This window comes from Danio rerio, chromosome 8 (genome assembly GCF_049306965.1).
Source record: "Danio rerio strain Tuebingen ecotype United States chromosome 8, GRCz12tu, whole genome shotgun sequence".
In the NCBI taxonomy this organism is placed as follows: Eukaryota; Metazoa; Chordata; class Actinopteri; order Cypriniformes; family Danionidae; genus Danio; species Danio rerio.
Window position 1 is genome coordinate 8606593 of NC_133183.1, and position 25215 is coordinate 8631807.

The 25215-nt window shown below is 34.9% G+C and overlaps 2 protein-coding genes and 1 long non-coding RNA gene across 13 annotated transcripts in view; 1 reads left to right on the plus strand and 2 right to left on the minus strand.

The window, feature by feature from the left end:
* The window catches only part of si:ch73-233m11.2, a 30438-nt gene extending 23689 nt beyond the window's left edge, over positions 1-6749 (minus strand). For 6 of the 10 annotated variants that reach the window (XR_012384079.1, XR_012384078.1, XR_012384077.1 and 3 more), the window contains exons 1-2: positions 6351-6749; positions 3410-4949 (exon numbers count right to left, since the gene is read on the minus strand). Coding sequence is in view for 5 of the 10 variants with exons in the window: in XM_073910053.1 (XP_073766154.1) it covers positions 3410-4949; positions 6351-6372 (1562 nt within the window). In the remaining 5 variants the exon portion in view is untranslated. Of the gene's footprint in view, positions 1-3409; positions 4950-6336 lie in introns of all 10 variants that reach the window. The other 4 variants (XR_012384081.1, XR_012384080.1, XM_073910055.1 and 1 more) reach the window with 1 other exon arrangement.
* On the plus strand, positions 6337-22187 carry LOC141375576 (uncharacterized). The gene is made up of 4 exons (XR_012384083.1): positions 6337-6482; positions 15212-15269; positions 16619-18395; positions 21537-22187. It is a non-coding gene; the product is annotated as an uncharacterized lncRNA (long non-coding RNA).
* On the minus strand, positions 11459-21811 carry si:dkey-222n6.2. 2 transcript variants are annotated; one of them, XR_012384082.1, is made up of 9 exons: positions 21556-21811; positions 21252-21460; positions 19054-19114; positions 18469-18564; positions 18225-18389; positions 15128-15253; positions 14726-14946; positions 12965-13496; positions 11459-12190 (listed from the first exon to the last, which is right to left on the minus strand). XR_012384082.1 is itself a non-coding variant. In XM_003199050.7 (8 exons), the coding sequence occupies exons 1-8, from the start codon at positions 21793-21795 to the stop codon at positions 13484-13486; spliced, it is 1131 nt and encodes a 376-aa protein (XP_003199098.1). In that variant the 5' UTR covers positions 21796-21811; the 3' UTR covers positions 11459-13483. The 2 variants fall into 2 exon arrangements, 1 of the variants encoding a protein (XP_003199098.1); XM_003199050.7 differs by having other exon boundaries at positions 11459-13496.
* Positions 22188-25215: the final 3028 nt, after the last annotated feature.

Sequence of the window (25215 nt, forward strand, 5' to 3'; positions counted from 1 at the left end):
TAAAGCCTAATATCACATTAATAAGAAGTAATTTAATAGTAACACACTTAAAATGTTTGTTTAATATGGGTTGTATACTAGTATTTAACTGTATTACATAGACAGGCATAACCATTTGAGTTCTGAATAAGCCAAATAGGCTCAACATCCCTGTTTATTGTAGTAAAAAACACTTTCTATATTCAAGTGCATTATTTGTTTCCATGTATTAAATAATAAAACTGCTACTTTTCTAATTAAATGACACACAAATAATATATATATATATATATATATATATATATATATATATATATATATATATATATATATATCTCACATACTTCACGATCTGAATGATAATAATAAATAAATAAGAAGAATTTTTTAATATAAGACTACACTTGATGTTTCTATCTCTGTCAGTGACTCAGTCTCAGTGGTTCTGTCACTGTGTTTAATCCTTTCTGTGCAAGACTGTATGGTATAGTTAATGCCACACCAACTGTAAAGTGCTTAATATTGGTAGTTCATTTTGAATTAAAAGTAGCGAAATGTTCGTTAAGAGTTACTTTTTTCGCTGGAGGAAACGGCTGTGCTGAAGAGGTGAACGCCGAGAAAACTTGACTGCTCCTCCGTGACATTGGGATACAGGTGATACAAGGTTATCTTTATCAAAGAACTGTTTGCCGATCAAATGAAAAACAAAAGACGAGGACGAGCCGAATTCTGCCACCGTTTTCATATCAAATTTAAAGGGGACTTAGGTGATAATTTAGTGTACAGCTTATGAGCTAATTGCAAAAATTTTAGGGGTCCTGAGTAGAAATATAGCTACAGTCCCCCTAAAATAAACCTAGCAACACCTATGTTCAGCCTTAACCTCCACTGTTATAAATGTGTTTGATTATGTTTTTATTGCAACAAGTTATCATTTTATATGTTATACTGCATTAGTTAATATGATTTAAAGTAATGTTTTCCAATAAATTAGGAAATTACCCATGGAAACTTTAAAGTAATATAGTTTGGTATATTTACCTTCGGCGTACGGCTCTCAATGATATCAGGTATACAGAACTTGAATTTAATTGAGTTTAATTAAGTTTAAATTGAAGTTGAATTTAATACCTTTTACTACCTTTTTTAATACCTTCAAAAAATTTTATACCAGCACGAGCTGTAACTGTAGTGGCGTAAATGAAATAACTTTCCAAATGGAATAACATATTGCAGATAACATACATTTAAGTAAAGCAGAGGGATTAATCAAGGTGTCACAATAAGCCTTTGTCCATAGTTTTTAATCAATGTGATATATGTCAATAGTCGCTCTTCTAAGAATAGTTCGGTACGGTTACGGTTGTTTCTCCACTGAGCCTGGAACGGCGATGCACGATTACAAACCGTTCTCGGCCCGGAATTATTGGCACAGTTAGACAACAGTGCTGAACTGTGCCGTTAAATTCTGTGTGTCAGGGCTCTAAACTTTTTTCTTTTAAATATATATTATTTATATAAAAAATAAATAAATAGAAATTTTATATATATATATATATATATATATATATATATATATATATATATATATATATATATATATATATAAAATTTATAATCCGGTGCTCCCAACTTCAAATATTTAGGAGCACCAGAGAAAATGTAAAGCACCCCCCGAAAATGAATGAACATCACTGCAAATTATATATTAAGGGGTTTATTGCATTTGAAAACAACATCAATTAGAACTAACAAAAACCAGAACAAACTAACTTATTCTCTGATGACTTATTGATATTTGTGTGCAAAAATTCCAAAACAAATGTCTAATAATAATTATGAAATATTAATGATGAAGATGATGACAATAATACTAATAATGAATTACATTTCCCATTATCATGCTGCATTGAATGTGAGTTATCTGCTATAAAAAGTCCGACTATTACTTTTCTGAAAAATACATTTATGGTTTGCATCAAACAAAATGAAGCATTGCAGTAAGAAATGTTTATTTTGCATTATTATTTTTATTTGCATGTCAATTTAATAAATAATATGTCTGCTACAAAACAAACGAAAGATTATAAATCATTCAATTCAAGGCTGAAAGCTGCAAAGCAGTCATCAGTAACTAGAGAGAAAAATAATATACACCTCACATGACTGCGCTCAGGTCCTACTCTGAACATATAAATAAAGCCACGCAAAATTTAGAATAAAGGTCTGCACTTGACACAAACTGAAAATGTATCTAAAAAATCGGGCTCGAAAATGTAATACCTCATCAGATGATGTTTATTACTGTTTAATGGCCTAAATTTGGCTAATTTCAGTTAACCTTATTGCCCTTTAGCTATACTAGTATCTTGAAAAACATCTGGTAAACAGTTATGTACTGTCAACATGACAAAGATAAAATAAATCAGTTTTTGTAAAATATATCAGAAATTTTGGAAACATACACCCACATAGCAAATGCTTTCTGGGCCAGCTCTGGGGCACACAATAACTTTTCTCTCGGCCCAAGTACCACAAAGAATGACGGTCCTGAAGTGGCCCATAACTGGATTAAAGACACATGGGCCATAACCGGTCCGAATCACAGCCAATTTATTACCCTTAACTAGGCCCACATGGAATCTGTGCACACAGAAATCCGCTCTTTTTTAGCTTATCGTTAATTCTGTCTTTTTACTTAAGTAAATGTGTGTAAATTTTTATTTATTTAGTTGTTAAATTAATTACAGTAATATTATGGACTAATATGAAAGTGTTCATCTGATTTATCTACAATGCAGTTTGTACAGTAATATTTTCTGTCTTTTGGTAGATATGTCATATGAGAGACTTGCTTTGTTTACCAAATAGAGTGAATCTAATTGGATTTGCATTTTAAACATTAAGGAAAAGTTAAAAAGGTATTACTTTTTATTTGACATATTAAGGTTTAGTTGATACTCCCAAAATAATTCAGCAGAAATCCAGAGATTTTTACCAAAATTCTCTGCAGTAATAGCAAAAAACGTCCGCAGATTCCATCTGGCCCTACCCTTAACTGGCCCTGAACTGGGCCAAAACAGGTTTATTATTGGTACCGATTATCAGCTATAAGTTAACCATATCAACACCATCATTTAACCAGAAACCCCAAAAACTGAGCCATAACCCAACCTAATGTTACCTAAACAATGTGAACATTTCCTACACTGACACACCTGGCCCAAATGTAGTTTGCCGTCATGCATGCAGTGCCATCATTGCCATGCGTGTTCCCACATTCGGCTGACGTTATGAACGCCAGTGCCGGCAACACGCCAGCAGTACCATAATGAGGCCACATTTGGGCCAAGTCTGTTTGCTATGTGGGCAGAGGGCTAATAATTAAGACTTCAACTGTATGTGTGCAAATAGAAAGCGTCAAACTCACCTAATTCTTTTCGACAGCCGTAAAGCTGGCATAAGTCTCTGGACCTGTTCATCTGTTAGCTCTGCTCTATATAGATTCATATGCTCCATCTCTCCCACACAACTCACTGCATATGACAGCGCAGCGCAGTCGGCCTCCTGCATGGACGTGTAGCTCACATGCAGCCATTTGCACTTACTAATGCTTTCCTTAACCAGAGACGGATTACGTGCATGATGCAGAAGCTGAAAAACACGGAAATGTTTCGCCTGGTCTCTATCCGACAACACTCTAGAAACAAGTCCCATCATCCAATGGGAGAACTCAGAAATCCGGCTTTCGTCAAAACTGCCGACAGAGTCTTCCAGTGGTTTACGTTGGATTGAGTCGGAAAGTCCTGCTAGAAAAGTGTAATAAAGATCTGAGTGTTTGTCTGAGATTTCCTGCACGGATTGGTCGAGATAAAACGAGGCGGCCAATAAGAACTCTTGCATTATTGGAGAGAGGAATGTGAATGTGGCATCACCTTTAGCCAATAAGAAATCAGAAACTCCTGGGTGGTGCAGATGCAGAACAGACCTGGAATCACTAGTGGAGTAAACCGGATTTGCAAGTTTTCCCAAAGCGAACACAATCTCTCTGGTTTGTTCAGCATTCATCTTCGGCTTCTCCAGGAGTGTGTGTGTAATGATGCTGAGCAGGTGCGTGAGAGTCTCAGGTGGGTCGTTTTTAGCCTCAAACCGAGCTTTAAACACATTGCAAAGTGTCCAGCAGAAGGCCGGATGAAAGCACTGCTCATAAACTCCCAATGTTTGCTCAACTTGACATAAACGTCTCTCGGATTGCTCTCCAAAGAAATGCTGGAAGAATGTTCTCCTTTGGGTCTGGGAGAATCCGACCACCTCAAAACATCTCAAAGACTCAATCTTGACTTGTTCTCTTGATGTGATCAGCATTGAGGCTTCAGGAAGCAGAGATCCTTCAAGCAGACTGAGCAATAGTGCTAAGCCGGTTGCTTCTTGATGTGGATCACATATAAGAGTAGATGGAGTGCAAAGAAGCTTCTGCGATTCCTCAAGTCCGTCAAGCACAAGAAGCAAACACTGAGGTCTCTGCAGAGCCAAGGTAAGAGTCTCTGCTGATATGTGAGCATACATACGACCTAGCATGCTCTGCAAACTCTCAGCTTTCCCCTCAAGAGTGAGCAGCTCCAAAACAGGCACTCGTATGAGGAGAGCGTAATGTTGCAGGTGTATACCCGTCGCCCAATCCCAAATTATCTTTTCTACCGCTGTGGTCTTGCCCATTCCAGCACCGCCATAAAGAACCAGTCTCCGGCCTTCGGATCCTGGAGGAAACTCTCGAGATATGACGTCCTCTAAGGCTTCCCAATCTCCTCTTTTGACCCTGTGAATGGAGTCTTCGTTTGCACATACTGAGAGAGGAGTGTAGTGGCCTTTCTGGATCACCTCTCGCACTGACTGACCTCCCAGAAGAGAAGTGGACAGAGCTGAGGTCAGCACAGAGTCTCGCAATGCATTCTTATGCATCTGCTGCACATCTGTAGAACAGGAAATATAAATATACATTTATATCCAATGTCATCGAATAAATACTTCTGATATCTCTATTTACAGTACTGACCTATCTATCTGTCCGTTCATTCATTCATCTATCTGTCTATCAATCTACCCACCCATTTTTAATTAAGATTTGGACTAGAAACAAGAGAAAAAATCTATCTGTCTTATTGTCTATCTGTCAGTCTGTTGTACTTACCAACCTATTCATCCATTCATCCATCCGTCCGTCTATCTACATTACAGAAGAACGCTTTTCTTGCTTACTATTTTTATTAGCGCAAATATCTCTAATCTTAAATAATCTTGTTTTCTGTTTGAAATAGGGTTATTTTACTTAGCCCTTGGAAGATTATTTTGCTTGTTTTAAGAAAAAAAATCACTTAATTTTGACTTAATTAAAAAAAAAAAATTTTTGTACTTGTAAACCCAGGAAAAGATATGTAATTAAAATTTTGGACTAGAAACAAGACAAAGTAAGTAAGTAAGCATGCATGTATGTTTGTATGTACATACGTATATGGGCTCGCAAAATCACTCTGGACGCATCGCACCCAGCACACTACCTGTTTGAACTGTTGTCTAGTCGGCGCTTCAGAGCACCAAGCACAAAAACAGGCAGACACATGAAAAGTTTCTTTCCTTAGGCCATCTACCTTATGAACAGTGAAATATCCCCCAACTGTGCAATAAATATCTGCAATACTTTCTCATACGCACTTGTACAAAGCAATGCTCAATATACCATGCAATACTTTCTACATTCACATTTGTACACAGCACCTTATAACCTGTATATTTATAACAAATATGTACATACAATTCAACATCCAGAGTTCTTGATTAACTGCATCTCAGATTAATGTTTATCATCTTTTTTTCTCATATTTATTTTTCCTCTATCTATCTATCTATGTATCTATCTATCTATCTATCTATCTATCTATCTATCTAAAAACACTTTCTAACTTTCTTAGCATAAATATCTCTTATCTAAAATAGTGCTGTTTTACGTTGAAATAAGATTTTAGCTATTTGAGAGATTATTTTGCTTGTTTCAATACACTTTTTTTACTTAATTCTAAATACAAAACAACATTTTGTACTTGTATGTCTAAAAAATGCTTTTTTAATAAAAATTTGGACTAGAAATACGACAAAAAGCTATCTATCTATCTATCTATCTATCTATCTATCTATCTATCTATCTATCGTTTTTAAAGTTTGACAGACAGGCCAAACTGATAGAAAAACAATATACAGACTCATCCCTCATTATCTATCTAGCATCTAAAGATTCCCTTACACGATCCTGCCTGAATTCATTCTAAACCGCAAACAATAAGAAGCTAAAAATATCAAAACCACCTTTTTCCTCTCACCATCTGAAATCTCGCTCAGCATGGCTGAATATCCGTAAAAATATCGTGAGAAATCCTGATGTTTTGCTAACGGTGAGTGAAGTCAAAGCTGCTGTCTCCTTTACGCTGCTCGCTGCTCTTTCGTCCGAGGAAGTGAGTTTGTGTCCGTAATTTACTAATAATACATTCTAAGACCACCCAAATCAAACCAAGCTAAATATTTTCATATCAAATAGTCAAATGTGATTGCCATGTTGTAGTTTTAGTCAAACATCAGTCAGTTCAAACAGCGCTCTTGAACAGACCCAGTAAGTTATATAGAATTTCGCTATTTTCTTCAAAACGACAAACTCTTATCTATAATAAAACAGTAACCCGAAATAAAACCAGTGAAAACGTTTCGATGTTTCTTTACACTACAGTCGTTTCCAACACGGAAGCGTGGTAAAGTTCAACAGCGCCATCTTGAGACATACTACAGTTCTTCACTAGTTTTTGTGAATTCTCAATCACAGAGAAAAATTGCTTGAAATTACCTATTCAACCTCCTCATTTTTTTGTATATTTATACAATTGATTTTGTACAGTTGTCTGTTATTTCCCAAATTCCCATATGGAAAACATATATAGTAATTTAGGCATGGGATTCTGATGGTATGTAAACCGTGGATAAAAATATCAATATTTCTCGGTATGATATTGTGATTGCTGCGCTCAAATATATTCTTCTGGGTAAAAATAAATAAATAAATGTTTTCCATTTGAACTCAATATATTATTTTTAAAAAACATTGAAATATTTTGGAACAGTAAACATGTCAGGCTAAATAACTAAAATAAATCCTTGACCTGCAATCTTAATTAGTTTATACAAAACAGATATCTTTACTCTTTCATCTTTGGATATCTTTCTTTTATTTGGATATTAAAGTAAGCAAGTCACTGCACTGCATGGCACATATGATGCACATAGCAGCATAGGATGTTGGTTTAGAAATGATTTGTTTTTCAAATATTTGCTAAATCATGGGCTGACCAGTAGCTTTTGATTTGGAGGGTCATTTTCTGCTGGAGATACTGTTGCTCTAAAAAACTAAATAAATTAATTGTAAAAAAAAACAAAAAAAACATGTCATACCTTAGAAACGGTATAGCAGAACATTTTTGCGGTTTTAAAACTTTGACTTTTCCAAACCGTGGTACACTTTAAAAACGATTATCGTCCCATGCCTATAGTAATCAATTCTACATTTTTAATAAAGTGTTTTATACTGGATATGAGCAATTCCATGCAAATGTAAAAGTTGCCATGAAAACAATTACTTTTTCACCAAAATAGCGACACTCTGGGTAGTGCAGTTTAATTCACAGAATTTCTACAATGTATGCTGTAAACTTGCATTTTTTTTTGGCCACATCCATAACATCCCATAACTCTGTGGTTCGTTGTTTTGGAAAATATAACAAAAATTCAAGGGCGTACCGTATTTAAAGGGATGTGTGAAAGATGGTACTTTTTTTCAATGCAGAAAAAAAAAAAAATCAATAAATATTTGAAATGGTGATTTAGACCCTATCAAAGGTTTTTCTACCATTTTCCTCTCGATTTATATCTTACATTCTGTTGATTGAAGTTGTGAGTTAACAATTATGAGAGGGGAAAAGTCAGAATTGTTCATTTAAAATATGTTATTGAGAAGAAAATAGTTGAAATTCTACGTTTCTGTCTTATTATTCAGATTTTTCCTCTCTGTATTTTAAGCCTGCATTCAGCCTTTCTATCTTTTGCTCTATATTTGTAAAATAGCCATGGTTCAGATTTTTTGTAACTTTATGATGTAAACCCAAAATTCTGAAACAATCAAGCAAACAAAAATAAATAAATAAAAACTGAATAAAAACAAAGTCAGAATTTTGAGTTTATATATATGTCACTCGATTTATAATTTTCTCTTCAAACTTTGAGTTAACATCTCAGAATTGTGACCTTTTTCTTCTAATTTAATTTTATTATTATTGTCTATTAAATTTTTTCTGGAGAAAGTTTTATTAGTTTGGCTGGATTAACAACAAAAACGAATTTATATTTAATTAAAAAAATTACACTGATAAGGTCAATATTATTAGCACTCTTAAGAATTTTATTATATATATATATAATATATATATATATATATATATATATATATATATATATATATATATATATATATATATATATATGTGTGTGTGTGTGTGTGTGTGTGTGTGTGTGTGTGTGTGTGTGTGTGTGTGTGTGTGTGTGTGTGTATGTATGTATTTATTTATTTTTTGTTTGTTTGTTTATTTCTCTCTATTTATTTATTTAATTTATATATAATATTTATTTAGTTAGTTAGTTATTTTATATATCATTTCTATTTAATTATTTATTTATTTATTTTATATAAATAATATATATTTATATAGTTAGGTAGTTAGTTATCTATTTTATATATATATATATATATATATATATATATATATATATATATATATATATATATATATATTTTTTTTTTTTTTTTTTTTGTTAGTTAATTATCTATTTATTTATTTTATATATAATATTTAGTTAGTTACTTAGTTAGATATTTTATATATATAATATTTAGTTAGTTATCTATTTATTTAGTTATTTAGTTATTTATTTTATATATAATATTTAGTTAGTTATCTATTCATTTATTTATTGTATATATATATATATATATATATATATATATATATATATATATATATAATATTTAGTTAGTTAGTTAGTTATCTATTTATTTAATTAGTTATTTCTTTTATATATATTAGTTAGTTAGTTAGTTAGTTAGTTAGTTAGTTAGTTATCTATTTATTCATTTATTTTTTTATTTTATATATAATATTCCACACACACTCATTCACACTCATACACTTTGAACAATTTAGTTTACTCAATTCACCTCTACCACATGTCTTTAGACTCTAGGGGAAACCGGAGCACCCGGAGAAAACCCATGCGAACGCAAGGAGAAAATGCAAACTCCACACAGAAATGCCAGCTGACCCAGCCGAGGCTCGAACCAGCGACCTTCTTGCTGTGAGGCGACAGCACTACCTACTGCACCACTGCATCACCCTTATATATATATGCAGGGAAAAAGTATTGAACATATGAAGAAAGGGAGGTGTAAAAAGGCAGTGAAAGCCCAGACAGCAGTTGAAATCTCTCAGTAGTTCTTCAGCAACCCTCTGCTCTTCCTCAGTGTAAATGAATATTTGCTGCTTCAGTCCAACTTTTACATTAGAAGGATGATGAAGATGAAACAAGGGTGGACGTCTCAGCAAAACAATGATGCAAACACAGTCAAAGTAACTCTCAAATGCTTCAAGGAAAGAAAATTAAGCTGTAGAATGGCCGAGCCAATCACCCGATCTGAATCCAATAGAAAATACCAAATAAAGCTCAGATTTGATAGACGAGACCCACAGAACCATCAAGATTTTTACACTCTGCTGAAGTCTGTGAGAAACTCACACGTGAGCAATGCATGTGACTTCATTCTCCATATGAGAGGCGTCTTTAAGCTGCCGTCTAAAAAAACTCTTCTATATTAAACACATTTCAGTAGTTTCTCCTCGTGTCATTTCATTGTTATTACACATAACCCATGTTTGATTTTTTTGTTTTGTTGTATTTTTATGTTTGTATTGTTTAGTTTTAACAAAATCTGGTTCAATTCCATGTCAACAGTCTCTTTACAAACATTATTCCCAGGAAAAACCATGATGTGTTCAACACTTATTGTCCCCATGTATAAATCTCAATTTCCAAAAAGATTACCCTTATGACTAGTTTTGTTGTCCAGGATTACATTTAAAAATGCTGTTTATTTTACAGCTGCAGATTGTGTTAACAGATGGTTGCTCAGCTGTATGTTTTTCTTGGCTTGGCCATGAGGATCAATCATGTGAAAAGTGTCGTAATTTGTTGTCTCATCATTGCTATGTGTTTGTGTAAAGGTGTTTGGGTACAGTCTTGAGGGGGTGTTGTGTCGTGTTGTCTTTTCATGCGCTGCTTTCCTTGGAATCTTATCTGTCCTGTTTTTCCCCCTGAGGACAAAACGACACAAACTCTTGCTTCAGCCCTTTATTAGCGTTAGACCATGGTTTTTGGTAAAACGTTTGACCTCAATAACAGCTGTTCTTTGATTAAAAACTAGTTTAGAGTAAATGGATGCTTCAGATTCCACGCATGACTCGGTGTCTTGTACACTTATGTAATTTGAAGCAGTTTCATGTAATACACACCTAAGGGCAGAACATACATACCATATTATGAGCAGTTTACATCTTAAACATTATTTAAACAATCGTGAATGAGAAGCAAGTAATGAATAAAAAAAATTAAAAATAAATGTGACCAAAAAAAATAAATAAAATTTTGTGTTAGAAAATTGGAATACATTTTTTTCATTATTTTTGTCTCTTTTTCTTTTAATCAAACAATTATTTGTATTGGTCATGTAAGGGTTATATATTAACTGAACTTCTACTGTTGTGTGTGAGTGCTGTGCATACTAATTAGCATTTTTGCAGAAGTAGATAGATAGGTTAAATTAAAAGTTAAATTCAGCTCTGCAGAAACTTCCTGTCTGAAGAGAGGTGTTAAAACTGAACACAGAGCACAGAAAGTTGTATGCTTTTTTGTTGTTGTTGTTGTTGTGCAGAGAATTCATAGAAAAAGAGGAAGTATGTCTGGGGTGCGGCCAATGGAGGACTGAACAATGACTGACAAATGACAAATTTCATTAAACTCCACCTGTTAATATCAGCTGCCTATATAAGTTAAAGTCGGGAAAAGAAAGTTGTTGCGCACCTCCTTTTTGTAACTTTTGCATTGCATTGAGGATAACAAAACTCTGTGAAACGAATTATTCATTTGTATCCAATACATTGTTACGATTTTTGACATTGAAGAAAAATCTCTCCTGACCTTTTTTCTTGAACACGCATGGAATTGATTTAATATTCCAACATTAGTCGTATGTTGCACACACAGTTATATGTTTGGCAGTAACCAAAAATACATTGTTATTGAAAGTTTTAGATTTTTATAATGTCAAAAAGTCATTATAATATTTACTTGACTTTCTTTATTGTCCACAACTGGAAATGTAGCTTCACCACACAACAGCATCAGCGTTCACATCACACACATCACAAAAAACAAGCAACACAAATACATTCAATGTCATCACATAACTCACATTACAGTTTTTCTCAGTCGGTTTGGTCCATTTCTCAGATCAGAATTGAAGTTTTTCAAACTACCTGTTAAATCTTCACATCGTTGTGTCACTTGTGTACATCAAATAAGCAGTTTCTCAATCCTTTGAACAAGCTGCAAAGGCTTTTGTACATCCATGCAAATGATGATGTGCAATTCTCTGATGTTTCTTACATTATCAATTGTTTATGCCATGTTGATCAAAGCTTATTATTTTGGTCTCTGTTGAATAGTCTCACCCCCCACAACATTTAGGGCTCTATTTTGATGCATTAAGGGCGTGTCAGAATCCACTTTTGCTATTTTAAGGACGGCTTTGCGCCGTGGTGCATGTTCTAACAGGGTTGAGCTTATTCTCTTAATGAGTTATGGGTGTGTTTTGAGAATAAACCAATCAAAGTCTCATCTCCCATTCCCTTTAACAGTCAGTTGAGTAGCGCCATAGCGCCTTTTGCGCAGAGGATGTTCCTCCAACTGCAACCCAGCATTGGGAAACATCTATACACTCTTACATTCACACATACTCATACACTACGGCCAAATTAGTTTATTCAATTCACCTATAGTGCATGTCTTTGGACTGTGGGGGAAACCGGAGGAGCCAGAGGAAACCCACACCAACACGGGGAGAACATGCAAACTCCTCACAGAAATGCCAACTGGCTTAGCCAGGACTCGAATCAGTGACTTTCTTGTTGTAAGTGCTAAGCACTGAGCCACCGTGCCGCCCCTACTCTAATTATATCAAAAGTAAATTTTTGATTACTAACTTGCATTTTAAGATCTTTATTTTGGACAACTTTAAACCATACTTCAATAATTATTCAGCTTTCTGATGATATATAAATCTCAATTTGCAAATATTGACCTTTAGGAACTTTTAAATAATTTTTTTATTGCCTTTTTGGAGGAACTGTATGAATAGGTAAATAAGAAAAATGTATACATAATGTGCATATACGCAAAATTATTATCAATAAAATGAGCCGAAACAACTCAGTTCTTTAGTTTTTTTGGACAACCTAATTGTTTTACGTTAGATCCACTTAAATTTGTTAAAACAAAAAAAAACTAATTCCTTTATTTTAACTTAATTTCCAAATCTATTGTGTGGAACCCAACATTTTTCATAGTGTATAATAAAAAACAGCAACAAAAAAGAAATCATGAAGAGGTTGTCAAATAGGCGAGGCAGTGGCGCAGTAGGTAGTGCCGTCGCCACACAGCAAGAAGGTCGCTGGGTCGCTGATTCGAACCTCGGCTCAGTTGACGTTTCTGTGTGGAGTTTGCATGGTGTCCCTGCCTTCGCGTGGGATTCCTCCGGGTGCTCCAGTTTCCCCCACAGTCCAAAGACATGCGGTATAGGTGAATTGGGTAGGCTAAATTGTCCGTAGTGTATGAGTGTGTGTGCGAGTGTGTGTGTGGATGTTTCCCAGAGATGGGTTGCGGCTGGAAGGGCATCTGCTGCGTAAAAACATGCTGGATAAGTTGGCGGCTCATTCCGCTGTAGCGACCCCAGATTAATAAAGGGACTAAGCCGACAAGAAAATGAATGAATGAATGAATTGTCAAATAACTTCAATATAACAGAGAAAAACAGATAAATCTTTTAGTAAAAAATAAGACATTGGGCATATAAAGATACACAAAATTGTTTTACTTTTAAGTATTTATTTAAAGAAAAGGAACAGCAAAAAAAAAAAACTCTGAACTTAAGAATATGCGAGTACAATGCAAAAGTTATACTGTATATTTTCCCTGTTTTTCTCTCTCTCTTTTTTTACCTGGCAGTAAAACACAGGGGTTGATTTAAAGATGTGTGTTTCGTTAGATTCTTGATCATTCAGATTCTTGGATGGATGTTTAAATAGAATTATCGGCCAATCCTAATGGGAGAAAAAACGATTTGGGAAGTTATTATTTTTCATCATCCTCACTGATTTCAGTGAATTCAAAATGTATTTAATGGGATAAATATATAATGTAAAATATTTTACAGTGAAAAATAATATTTACATATTTAAAAAAAATAATAATAATAATAATATATATATATATATATATATATATATATATATATATATATATATATATATATATATATATATATATATACATATATACACACACTTTGTTTGTTTTATAGTTTGTTTATGCGGTTGAAGTACAACATGGAAAATAAGTAATGAACACGTCATGATTTTTCCTGGGAATAATATTTGTAAAGGAGCTGTTGACATTAAATTGAACCAGATTTTGGTTCAAAAACCCCAAAAATACAAACCTAAAACTAAAACAAAAAAAAATCAGATTTTTTATGTGTAATAGCAATGGAATGACACAAGGAGAAACTACTAAACTACTGAAATGTATTTAATACTTTGTATATATTATATATATACTATTATTTTTATTTATTTATTTTTTTTGGTGGTGGTGGCAGCATGAAGACGCCTCTCATATGGAGAATGAAGTCACATGCATTCCTCAGGACTTCAACAGACTAAAAATCTTGATGGTTCTGTGGTTCTCGTCTATCAAATCTGAGCTTTTTTTGGTATTTTCTATTGGATTTAGGTCAGGGGATTGGCTGGGCCATTCTACAGCTTGATTTTCTCACTCTGAAAGCATTTGAGAGTTTCCCTGGCTGTGTTTTGGATCATTGTCTTGCTGAAATGTCCACCCTGGTTTCATCTTCAATCCTCCTGGTAATGTGGATGTAGACTGCAGCAGCGAATATTCATTTACACTGAGGAAGAGCAGAGAGTTGCTGAATAACTACCAAGACATTTCAGCTGCTGTCTGGGCTTTCACTGCCTTTCTACACCTCCCTTTCTTCATGTGTTCAATACTTTTTACAGGTGTAATTTCATTTTAATACACATAACTTAATTTATAATCTAATCAGTTTAGTTTTCTTTGCATATATAGATTTCTTTGGTTGTTACCAACATCTTGAGAAAATTTCAAGTCAACAGCACCTTTAGAAATATGTTTTCTGAGAAAAATGATGGCCTATTCAATACTTATTTTCCCTCTATAGATATATTAAAAGATTAGTAGTTAATCCAGTACTTAAAATCATAAGTGGGGCACTCCGGCTTCACGGTCTCACCTGTCCTCTTCTCCTTCCAGTAGTTTCTTGTATGTGGCGATCTCGATATCCAGAGCCAGTTTGAGGTTCATCAGCTCCTGGTAATCTCTAAGCTGTCTGGCCATTTCCTTTTTGGCTTTCTGCAGTGCTTCCTCCAGCAGGCGGATTTGCTCAGTGGCATCAAGCACCGCCTCCTCGCCGTCACGCTCCGCCTCCTTGATTTTCTCCTCCACGTTGTCACACTGTAATGGTGTCAGAAATGTAAATCACACAGATCGAGCTGCTAACATGCATCTACAGGCCCGGCCCATTAAGAGATCGCCTCTGAGATAGTATTGAAAGGCATCCATGCTTTTACTGACAGATACAATCAGTTTCATTGTAAATAAACGAGCCGATGAATAGTGTTATCTGGAAATTTACCTGTGATTTAGCTGAGGTGATGTCATTTTGCAGGCGCTGTATTTTCCTTTTCAACTCGTCTATTGCACCTTTGTTGTTTTTCAGCTCTGTGCTGCACTGGTTAGCCTGAGATGAAACCAAGTCAAACTGTGGAGGAAAACAGGTATATGCACAATTATGAGGTATACATAGATAGAAATACACAATTAATAATATCTATATATACAGTTGAAGTAAGAGTTATTAGCCCTCCTGTATACTTTATTTCCCATTTTTTGTTTAATGGAAAGAAGATTTCTTCAACACATTTTTAATCAAAATAGTTTTAATAACTCATTTCTAATAAGAGATTTATTTTATCTTTGCCCTGATGACAGTACATAATATTTGACTAGATATTCTTCAAGATACTTCTATACAGAATAACGCGACATTTAAAGGCTTAACTAGGCTAATTAGGCAGGTTAGGGTAATTACAGTAGGCAAATCATTGAATAACGATGGTTTGTTCTGTAGACTATTGGGAAAAAAATCTAATAATATTTACCTTAAAATGTTTGTTAAAGAAATAAAAACTGCTTTTATTCTAGCCGATATAAAACAAATAAGACTTTCTCCAGAAGAAAAAAATATTATAGGAAATACTGTGAAAAATTCCTTGCTTTGTTAAACATCATTTGGAAAATATTTTAAGAGAAAAAAATCGAATAATTATGACTTCAACTGTGTGTGTGTGTGTATATAAATATATATATATATATATATATATATATATATATATATATATATATATATATATATATATATATATATATATATATATATAGGATAAGTGCCTTGAAATTAGGATTTTGGGTGCTGTGGAATATAAAAGATTGCAATAAACCACTTAAAAGTTAACGCCAGCCATTCTACTTTGCTGTGTGAGTTCAAAAGTTTAAACTCTTAAGATTACAGTACTTTAAAACATGAGAACCTGCCGGAAATGACAGATACCATCTCAAGATCTCACTTGTTTTTCATGGATATTAAATGAGAAAGTATAATCTTTGCTTTAGGCATCTGTGATTTTTCTCTAGAGAAACGTCTTCAGTAATCTCATATTTCTGCTCTAGTGTTTCAGCAAATCTGATCCTCACGTTGTTCTTATACTAAACTGATTACTAGTATCTTGCTAAATATCTAGTTATTATGGCAAAGACAAAAGAAATTAGTTATTAAAACTATTATGTTTAAAAAAAAAGTGTTGAACAAAAATCTCTCCTTTTAACAGCACTTGGCAGTCCCTCCAGGATATTGTAGGGTCATTTTATTCATATAATTGCAGCCAAAATGATTGATTTTGTAATGTCTTTCTGAAATGTTTTGGTATTATTTGCACATGTTGTAAAATAGTTTTTTTTTTATCTCAAGAACTCAGACTCTGAAAATTCCTTGTAGAGACTGACTTAAGTAATTTTTAAAAAAACTAAAGTTTTTATTCATTCATTCATTCATTCATTTTCTTGTCAGGTTAGTCCGTTTATTAATCCAGGGTCGCCACAGCGGAGTGAACCGCCAACTTATCCAGCAGCTTTTTACGCCGCGGATGCCCTTCCAGCCGCAACCCATCTCTGGGAAAGCTAAAGTTTTTATACTTTTTCTAAATATTTCCTATGGAATTTTTAATGTAGTAAGGAAAATTTATTTCCTATAATTTTATTCTTCTGGAGAACACCTTATTTCTTTTAGTTTGGCTGGAATGAAGGCATTTTTAAATATTATATTCAAAATTATTAGCTTCCTAAAGACTTTATATTTTTCAATTTTCTACAGAACGAACCATTGTTGTCCAATGACTTGGCAATAATTAACAGACAAACAAAATCCATAAGTGGACTGTAAAACATTGCTGTAAAATTTACAGTATTACTGGCCATTTTGGTAGTGTAAAACTACAGCACAGTTGTAATTGTTAAATTGCAGTGCACTTGTAAATTTTACATTATTACTGTAAATTTTTACAGCATACTGGTAAAACTTGCAAATTAACATGTACAACTCTGCTATATTTATACAGCACAATTGCAATTGTTAAATTGCAGTGCACTTGTAAGTTTTACAGTATTACTGGCAACCACAGTCAGACCTTCATGTTTTTGCGATTTTTTATTTTTTTTTTCTGTCAAAAAATTCAACGCACATCTCCCATTCCCTTTAAGAGCCAGCTGCGTCGCGCCATAAGCGCATTTGCTATTTACAGGACGTAAAGTAAGTGGACAACAAAAAGCCAAAAAAAATTATAATAATTGCGATCCTGCAAAATTTTTATTTAAATGCAAAATAATCAGAAGAAAATAAACATCTAATTCTAACCATAGAACCAAATTATATTAATTTCAGTTTGCAAATGTTTTACGTGACTTATAGACATTGCATACGCAGCGCACAAAAAATGACATCTCACTTATGCCCTCACAATCATGAAAGTGAGGGAAAATTGTTTATCAGCCCATACAGTAAGCAGACGTAAATGAAGCATAAATCGTGAGTGATTTACATCTGAAGTCAATGGAAAGATGCGATTAGACATCCTGCGGCACAAGCTGAGCGAATGACTTGAGCGTTTCATCCGTTTGACGCGTGTCAGACTACAAAAGAAAGTGGGACCAAACATCTAAAAAAACAGAGCAATGGAATATACAGAAAGTGTGAGAGTATAAAAAATAAGAGTCATACAACCTTCCTTTGGCTTAATTCCTACCGTTTTAGATTTATGGTTTAGATCTTGACAAGCTTTATTTTTTTGAATTGTGTTATATATGTAGATTGCACATCCAGCACATACCTAATATGTTAAATACATTATCCTATTTATAATTTTTTTTAATCGCAAAATTTTCCACAAATTTCTGGGAATTACCACCACAAATCAGTATTGCAAAAAACCCCCAAACATGTAAGAAACTAGGGGGACTGCAAAATTACCAGTAATACTGTACATTTTACAGCACTTTTTTACAGTGTAATCCTAAAATAATCTGAATGCTTGACCTAAACCTAACTTCTCTGATTTATTTATTGTCTCAATAATGTCATGTTTCTCCTCTAGTGATTCAGCAGATGGGACCCTCCTCACCTTGTTCTTGTACCAGGCCTCGGCTTCTCTGCGACTGCAGGCTGAAATCTCCTCATACTGGCTCTTGACGTCAGCGAGGATCTTCTCCATGTTCAGATTTCGGCTGTTGTCCATCTGCACCACCACAGACGTGTCCTTCACCTCGTCCCGCAGCTCCTCCAGCTCCTACAGGTGAAGACAAATCCATCTCAGATCATCTCAAACATCTGTGTGTTTCTGTTGCGCGTCTGGATTTGCATTTTACCTGCTCATAGAAGCTCTTGAAAAAGTTCAGCTCTTCCTGGATTGTTTCTAATTTTTCCTCCAGGGCAATTTTACCCAAGTATGTCGTGTCTACGTCCTGTCAGAAGATTTATTTAAAGTTAGTTTGGAGGCAAAAAGAACCAACTTGGGTATAGGATTATTGTTGGTAACTAACCGCAAAAAAAGGTAAAAGTGACAAAATAACCATAAATAAAAATAAACTATACAATATTTACAGGCTTGTTCAGCTAAATTAAACACTCTGAATAAATCATTACATTACAAAATCATACCATTTTATAGTTTGGTATGGTAACAGGTAGACAAATATACATATAAAAGACAATAAACAATATATATATATATATATATATATATATATATATATATATATATATATATATATATATATATATATATATATATATATATATATATATATATATATATATATATATATATATATATATATATTAATGGAAGTAAACAACAAACAGCCAATATAAATATAAACAACAGAACAATGAGTTTTTAATCACTGGCCATGAGGTCATGACCCTGATGATGTCACCCAAATCTGTCTTACCTTTTTCAGAAGAACAAACGCATTTTCAGCTTTGTTTCTGTTGCCAATCTCATCTTCATACCTGCAAAGAGAAGCTGCATGTTGGTATATCCAACATTTGCTTTATGATATCAGAATTGCTAAAGCTATTCAAAATAGAGTTTAAATATATATTGAAGTCAGAATTATTAGCCCTGCTTTGATTTTTTAATTTTTTTTATATTTGCCAAAATGCTGTTGAACAGAGCAAGGAAATTTTACATTTTTAACACCCATTTGAGGTCAAAATTATTAGCCCCTTTAAGCTAATTGTGTTTTTGATAGTCTACAGAACAAACCATCGTTATACAATAACTTGCCTAAATACCCTAACCTGCCTAGTTAAACTAATTAACCTAGTTAGACCTTTAAATGTCACTTTAAGCTGTATAGAAATGTCTTGAAAAATATCTAATAAAATATTATGTGCTGTCATCATGGCAAAGATAAAATAAATCAGTTATTAGAAATGAGTTATTAAAAAAAAGTCTTATTAACTTTTTAATTAAGTATTATTATTATTATTTTAAGATTTTTTTTGCCTTTTTGCCTTTATTGGGTGGACAGGACAGTATTTTAGACAGGAAACAAGGTGGGAGAGAGAGAGAGAGGGGGTAGGGACAGGAAATGTCCTCGAGCTGGGATTCGCACTCGGGACGCCCTGAAGTGCTACTGCACCATATGTCAGTGTGCTTACTACAAGGCTACTGCGCCCACTATTATTATTATTGTTTACTGAAATCAATAATATAAGTTTAGTAATTGAATTACAGCTTAAATAAAGTATAAATATAAGATGAAGATGATATGTAGCCTACTCAATTCACCTGTACCACATGTCTTTGGACTGTTGGGGAAACCGAAGCACTGGAGAAAACCCATGCGTACGCAGGGAGAACATGCAAACTCCTCACAGAAACGCTAGCTGACCCAGCTGAGGCTCGAACCAGTGACCTTTTTGCTGTGAGGCGACAGCACTACCTACTGCGCCACTGCGTCGCCTAACAGTATTTACTATAAATTACTATAGTCTTTTTCTTGTGGAAAGGCAAACAGGTTTTTAGCATTGTAGATCAATTCAACATAGTTTAATTGAATCCACCTGTTTGCAATAATTCAACTTGCAAAGATATTTTTCCCCAATTTCTGTTTAACGGAGAGCAGATTTTTTTCAGCACATTTCTAAACATAATAGTTTTAATAACTCATTTCTTATAACTGATTTACTTTATCTTTGCCATGATGACAGTAAATAATATTTGACTAGATGTTTTTCAAGACACTTCTATACAGCTTAAAGTGACATTTAAAGGCTTAACTAGGTTAACTAGGCAAGTTAGGGTAATTAGGCAAGTTATTGTATAACGAGGGTTTATTCTGTAGACAATCAAAAAAATAGCTTTAAGGGGCTAATAATCTTGACCTTAAAATTGTACAAAATTAAGAACTGCTTTTATTCTTGCCAAAATAAAACAAATAAGTCTTTCTCCAGAAGAAAAAATATTATCAGACATGCTGTGAAAATGTTCTTGCTCTGTTAAACATTCATTCATTCATTTTCTTGTCAGCTTAGTCCCTTTAATAATCCGGGGTCGCCACAGTGGAATGAACCGCCAACTTATCCAGCAAGTTTTTACGCAGCGGATGCCCTTCCAGCCGCAACCCATCTCTGGGAAACTTCCACACACACACACTCATACACTACAGACAATTTAGCCTACCCAATTCACCTGTACCACATGTCTTTGGACTGTGGGGGAAACCGGAGCACCCGGAGGAAACCCACACGAAGGCAGGGAGAACATGGAAACTCCACACAGAAACGCCAACTGAGCCGAGGTTCGAACCAGTGACCTTCTTGCTGTGAGGCGACAGCACTACCTACTGCGCCACTGCCTCGCCCCACTCTGTTAAACATCACTTGTAAAATATTTAAAAAGGAACAAAAAATTCAAAGGGGGGCTAATAATTATGACTTCAACTGTATATTGAAAATTATGCACAATATTATGCCTTAAGCTCTGATTACCATGATAATAGCTGCAAACAGTATTGTTGTTGTTTTACATTATTTAGCATTTATATTAGGATATATTGAATTTAACGTTTACACTAAAACTATTATTCTGCTGATGATGATAAACTGAACTGTAGTTTTCAGCAGATGCGACTATACATACCTCTGCTTTTGCTCCTGGACCTGTGCGTGGGCTTTTCTGAGCTCGTTATCCAGCTGCTCTTTGTCTTTCTTCACTCTCTCCAGCTGCATCTGTAAGGAAGTGCTGTAATTCTTCAGCATGGGCTCCAGTTTAGACTCCGCTTTAGTCTCTTTCTGTAGTAGTCGCCATTTGGTCTCCAAAAGCTTGTTCTCCTGCTCTAGTTTGCGAACCTGCCAGTGTTTCAGAGAAGGTTTATTGTCATTTATTCAGATGTCGAAAAATATTCTAATTAATTTCCAACTTCAGTCTGGTGTGATTAACAGACCTTGTCGATGAAGGAGGCGAAGCGGTTGTTGAGCGTCTTCATCTGCTGTGTCTCCTGCATGCGCACCGTCTGCAGCTCTGGGTCCAGCTGCAGATCCACCGGCGCCAGCAGACTGCTGTTCACAGACACAGGTCTGATCGGGGCTCCAGATGCCGGCATCATGTTCCCAAAGCCGAAATAAGAGTTTCCCTGCCGGGGGATTGAGGCGTTGGAGCCCACAGAGCGGCTGCTGAAACTCATGGCTAAACACACACACGCTGCTCCTGACAATCCTGATGCTTATATACTGACAGGTGGGTGTGTATTTCTGCATAAATGAAGATAAACCAGCATTCCTCAGTCTGAAAAACCTGTTCAGCCCACCTGTTATCCACAGCAAACATACTAGACATTCATGCACGCTCACCTCACTCACAACTACTGTTTTCACATTACAAAGATATCAGGTACTTAAAACGGCGAGGATTTCCTGAATGTGATGGTGTAAAATATGTGATGCATGTGTTATGGATGTGCTATTAGTTAAATGTGGCTTATTAGAGTCGCTGTTAAATATTTTCGTTGATCTGATGTGACTTATTAGTGTCATATTGTGCCATTCATGCACAATAGACAATAAATCATAGACTGTTTTTACTGCCTTTAACAGTTTTACACTGCAAAAAATGCTTTTCTTACTTAGATTTTTTGTCTTGTTTCTTGTCCAAATATCTCACAATTCTTAAATCAAGAAGAATTTTCTAGACAAGCAAAACATATTGCCTTGTTTTCAGCAATAATATGCCAAAATTAAGTGAGTTTTTCTTAAAACAAGCAAAATAATCAGCCAATGGGGTAAGCAAAATAATCTGCCTTCATACTTCTTCATCTCGGGGGCTTTTTCAGTTTATTCAATTTGCTTTTGTATAATGTTATTATTATTAGCAGTATTATTTATTATATCCATATTTATATTTGTTTTATTAAAAACAGGTTAGATTTGTCCACCAGCAGGTTTTAGAGCATATGGGGCACAGCATGTGTATTAGCATATAACTCAGGTTTTTGACCACACTTTGTTATTATTGTTCATTTATTCATTTGCTGGAAATTAGAACTGAATTTAGAAATAGTTTTGAAACAAATCTTTGCGCTTAACAAACAAAATTAATTATTCATAGGCTTATCGATGTCTGTGCGTACAACACGTTTCCCTATCCATGAGAGCAAAAGTGAAACTAGATTATGAGATGCCTTATCTCTCATTCTCGCGCTGTAGATGCTCTGTTTAACTGTTTTCTTGCTTGTGAAATGCTCAGTTTTTCCACCTACACTTACTTTACGTCTTGTAAATAGCAAATGCGCTTATGGTGCGACGCAGCTGGCTCTTAAAGGTAATGGGAGATGAGATTCTGATTGGTTTATTCTCAAAACACACCTATAACTCATTAAGAAAATGAAATCAACCCTTTTAGACCAAGCGCCACGGCGCAAAGTGGATTTTTCCGTCCTTATAATAGCAAAAATGGATTCTGACACGTCCTGAAAGCGTTTCCGCCCTGCGCTCTGCGCTTTGCGCATGGATCGTCAAAATAGAGCCCTAAGGCAGTTCTGAAGGCAAAAGGAGATCAAACCCAGTACTAGTAAGGGGTACCTAATAAAGTGGCCGGTGAGTGCATATATAAAAAACCACTGGAATTATGAAGTGTTGTCACCGACTCGGTACCAGTCATTCCCCTCGCTGGCCAGCAGAGGTCACCATCCCCGGACTTTTAAGCATTACATCATCCATCTATATACTGATTGTGCACACCTGAACTGAATCCCGGTAACGACCCACGCTTCCTATATAAGCTACACTCAAACACCAGTCCATTGCGAAGTCTTGTTTAGCCCCGGCCAGCATTACTGATCGGTCTTTCCTGCCTGATCTTCTGTGTATAACCCTGGACTGTTTCTGACTCCGATTTGCCTTCTGCCTGCCCACGACCCTTGCTTGATACACGGACTCTGAACCACGCTGCCTGCCCTCGACCCAAGCCTGTTTAACGGATTCTGAACCACGACGCCTGCCACTGATCTATGCCTGGTAAATCACTCTGTGTCTGTCAGCCGCCAGCCCCAAGACCATCAATAATTACTGTTGATGTGTGTTCGCACTTTAGTGCGTATTGGATGTTTGTGTTTGACTGTGACTAATAAATACTGCATAATGGATCCTGCAGTGTCAGTCTCCTCATTACAAGTGTGTTTCATGGGTGAGCGGGCTTGACAAACCACCTATAGAAACACACTTTTCTCTCTAAAAAAAAAAACACCCTCTTAACTCACTTTGTTCTCTGAGCACAAACGGTTCCCTAATTAGCACTTCTTGTGTGTATTGCCTCTTCTTGTTGGATTGCTGAATGCCTCCTCAACTGTATGTTGCTTTGGAGTGTCTGCTAAATCAGGGGTCCCCAAACTTTCCAACCCTCCACCCCCAAAAGGACAATGCCAGTGACTCGCGACCCCCTAATATCCTCTGAGGTGGTTATAAATACAGAAACCTTGCATGCAATGGCGCACACACACCAATAGACCCAAGTCTATTCTTCGTTTATTTTTTTTAACATATGTCAGTGTTGTAAATGGGCCAGAAAGTTTAACCTGGTGTTATAAAATCAATCTGCTGCATCTGACACTATTGCTGTGTCTTTAATATAATGTAATTACCCCAGGGGTCGCAATCCAATAGAACTAGTAACTAAGCTACTATAACTATACAGTATATAGTAACTGTAAACGATTATTTTTTCTCTTCAGTAGGTTATGAATAAAGTATGCTCATTCTTATGATTAAAAAAAAAAAAGATTTTTGGAAATCACCAGGCGACCCCCCCCCCTCCCCTTTTATTGTCCCGACCCCCACTTTGAGAACCACTGTGCTAAATGACCACATGTAAATGTAATAAATAATTAGGCCCGGCCCTAACCAGTTTGGCACCCTAGGCAAGATTTCAATTTCAAAGAAATTCCACTGCTAGTGTATAGTCATACGAAACTATATAGCTTTTTGATCGACTACTACAAGCTGGGAAAACGTCGGCTAAATATGCCAATGCACCATTAACGTTATAGCTGAATAGATCTCAATTTTACACATTTGAGGAAGGAATGATGGGGGTATTTACATTACTATTACTATTTTCCATAACATCCATGCCCTTCCATAACATTAGGTGACGTTAAAACTAACAGATAGCACTATTTAGCTATCTAGTTAGCTATTTAGCTAAGATAGCTATTCATTGATTAGCAATCTGTCAACGTTGGGATGTAAAAAATATGGGACAACAAATAGCTTCAAATGATAGAATATATAGCAAACATTAGAAAATATTGACAATAAAATAAAAGGTTTAGCCTATTAAAATAAATAGCCTATAGAAATTAATTAAAGCTATAAAATCTCTTTCACTTTTAATTGTATTTGCATATTGATTAAAGTTACTATAGTTATTTAGTGAAGAGCAGCAAATGAATCTCTCATTGTGTTTTGTTTGATAACAGAGGTGTTAATGTAAGAATGCACAGATCTATAATAAAGCATTCAACTACTTAAGTAGCTGTGCTCATTTATCAAAAAGAAGCACTTTTCCGACGGTTCCTTACTCAAAGCCGTGCTCAGCGCGAGCTCTCCTG

Coding starts and splice junctions, on each gene's coding strand:
- si:dkey-222n6.2 (XM_003199050.7), bottom strand. CDS start 21,795: ATGAGTTTCAGCAGCCGCTCTGTGGGCTCCAACGCCTCAATCCCCCGG. Junction 21,461..21,555: donor TCGCCTCCTTCATCGACAAG/GTCTGTTAATCA, acceptor AAACACTGGCAG/GTTCGCAAACTAGAGCAGGA. Junction 19,115..21,251: donor GTCCAGGAGCAAAAGCAGAG/GTATGTATAGTC, acceptor TTCTCTTTGCAG/GTATGAAGATGAGATTGGCA.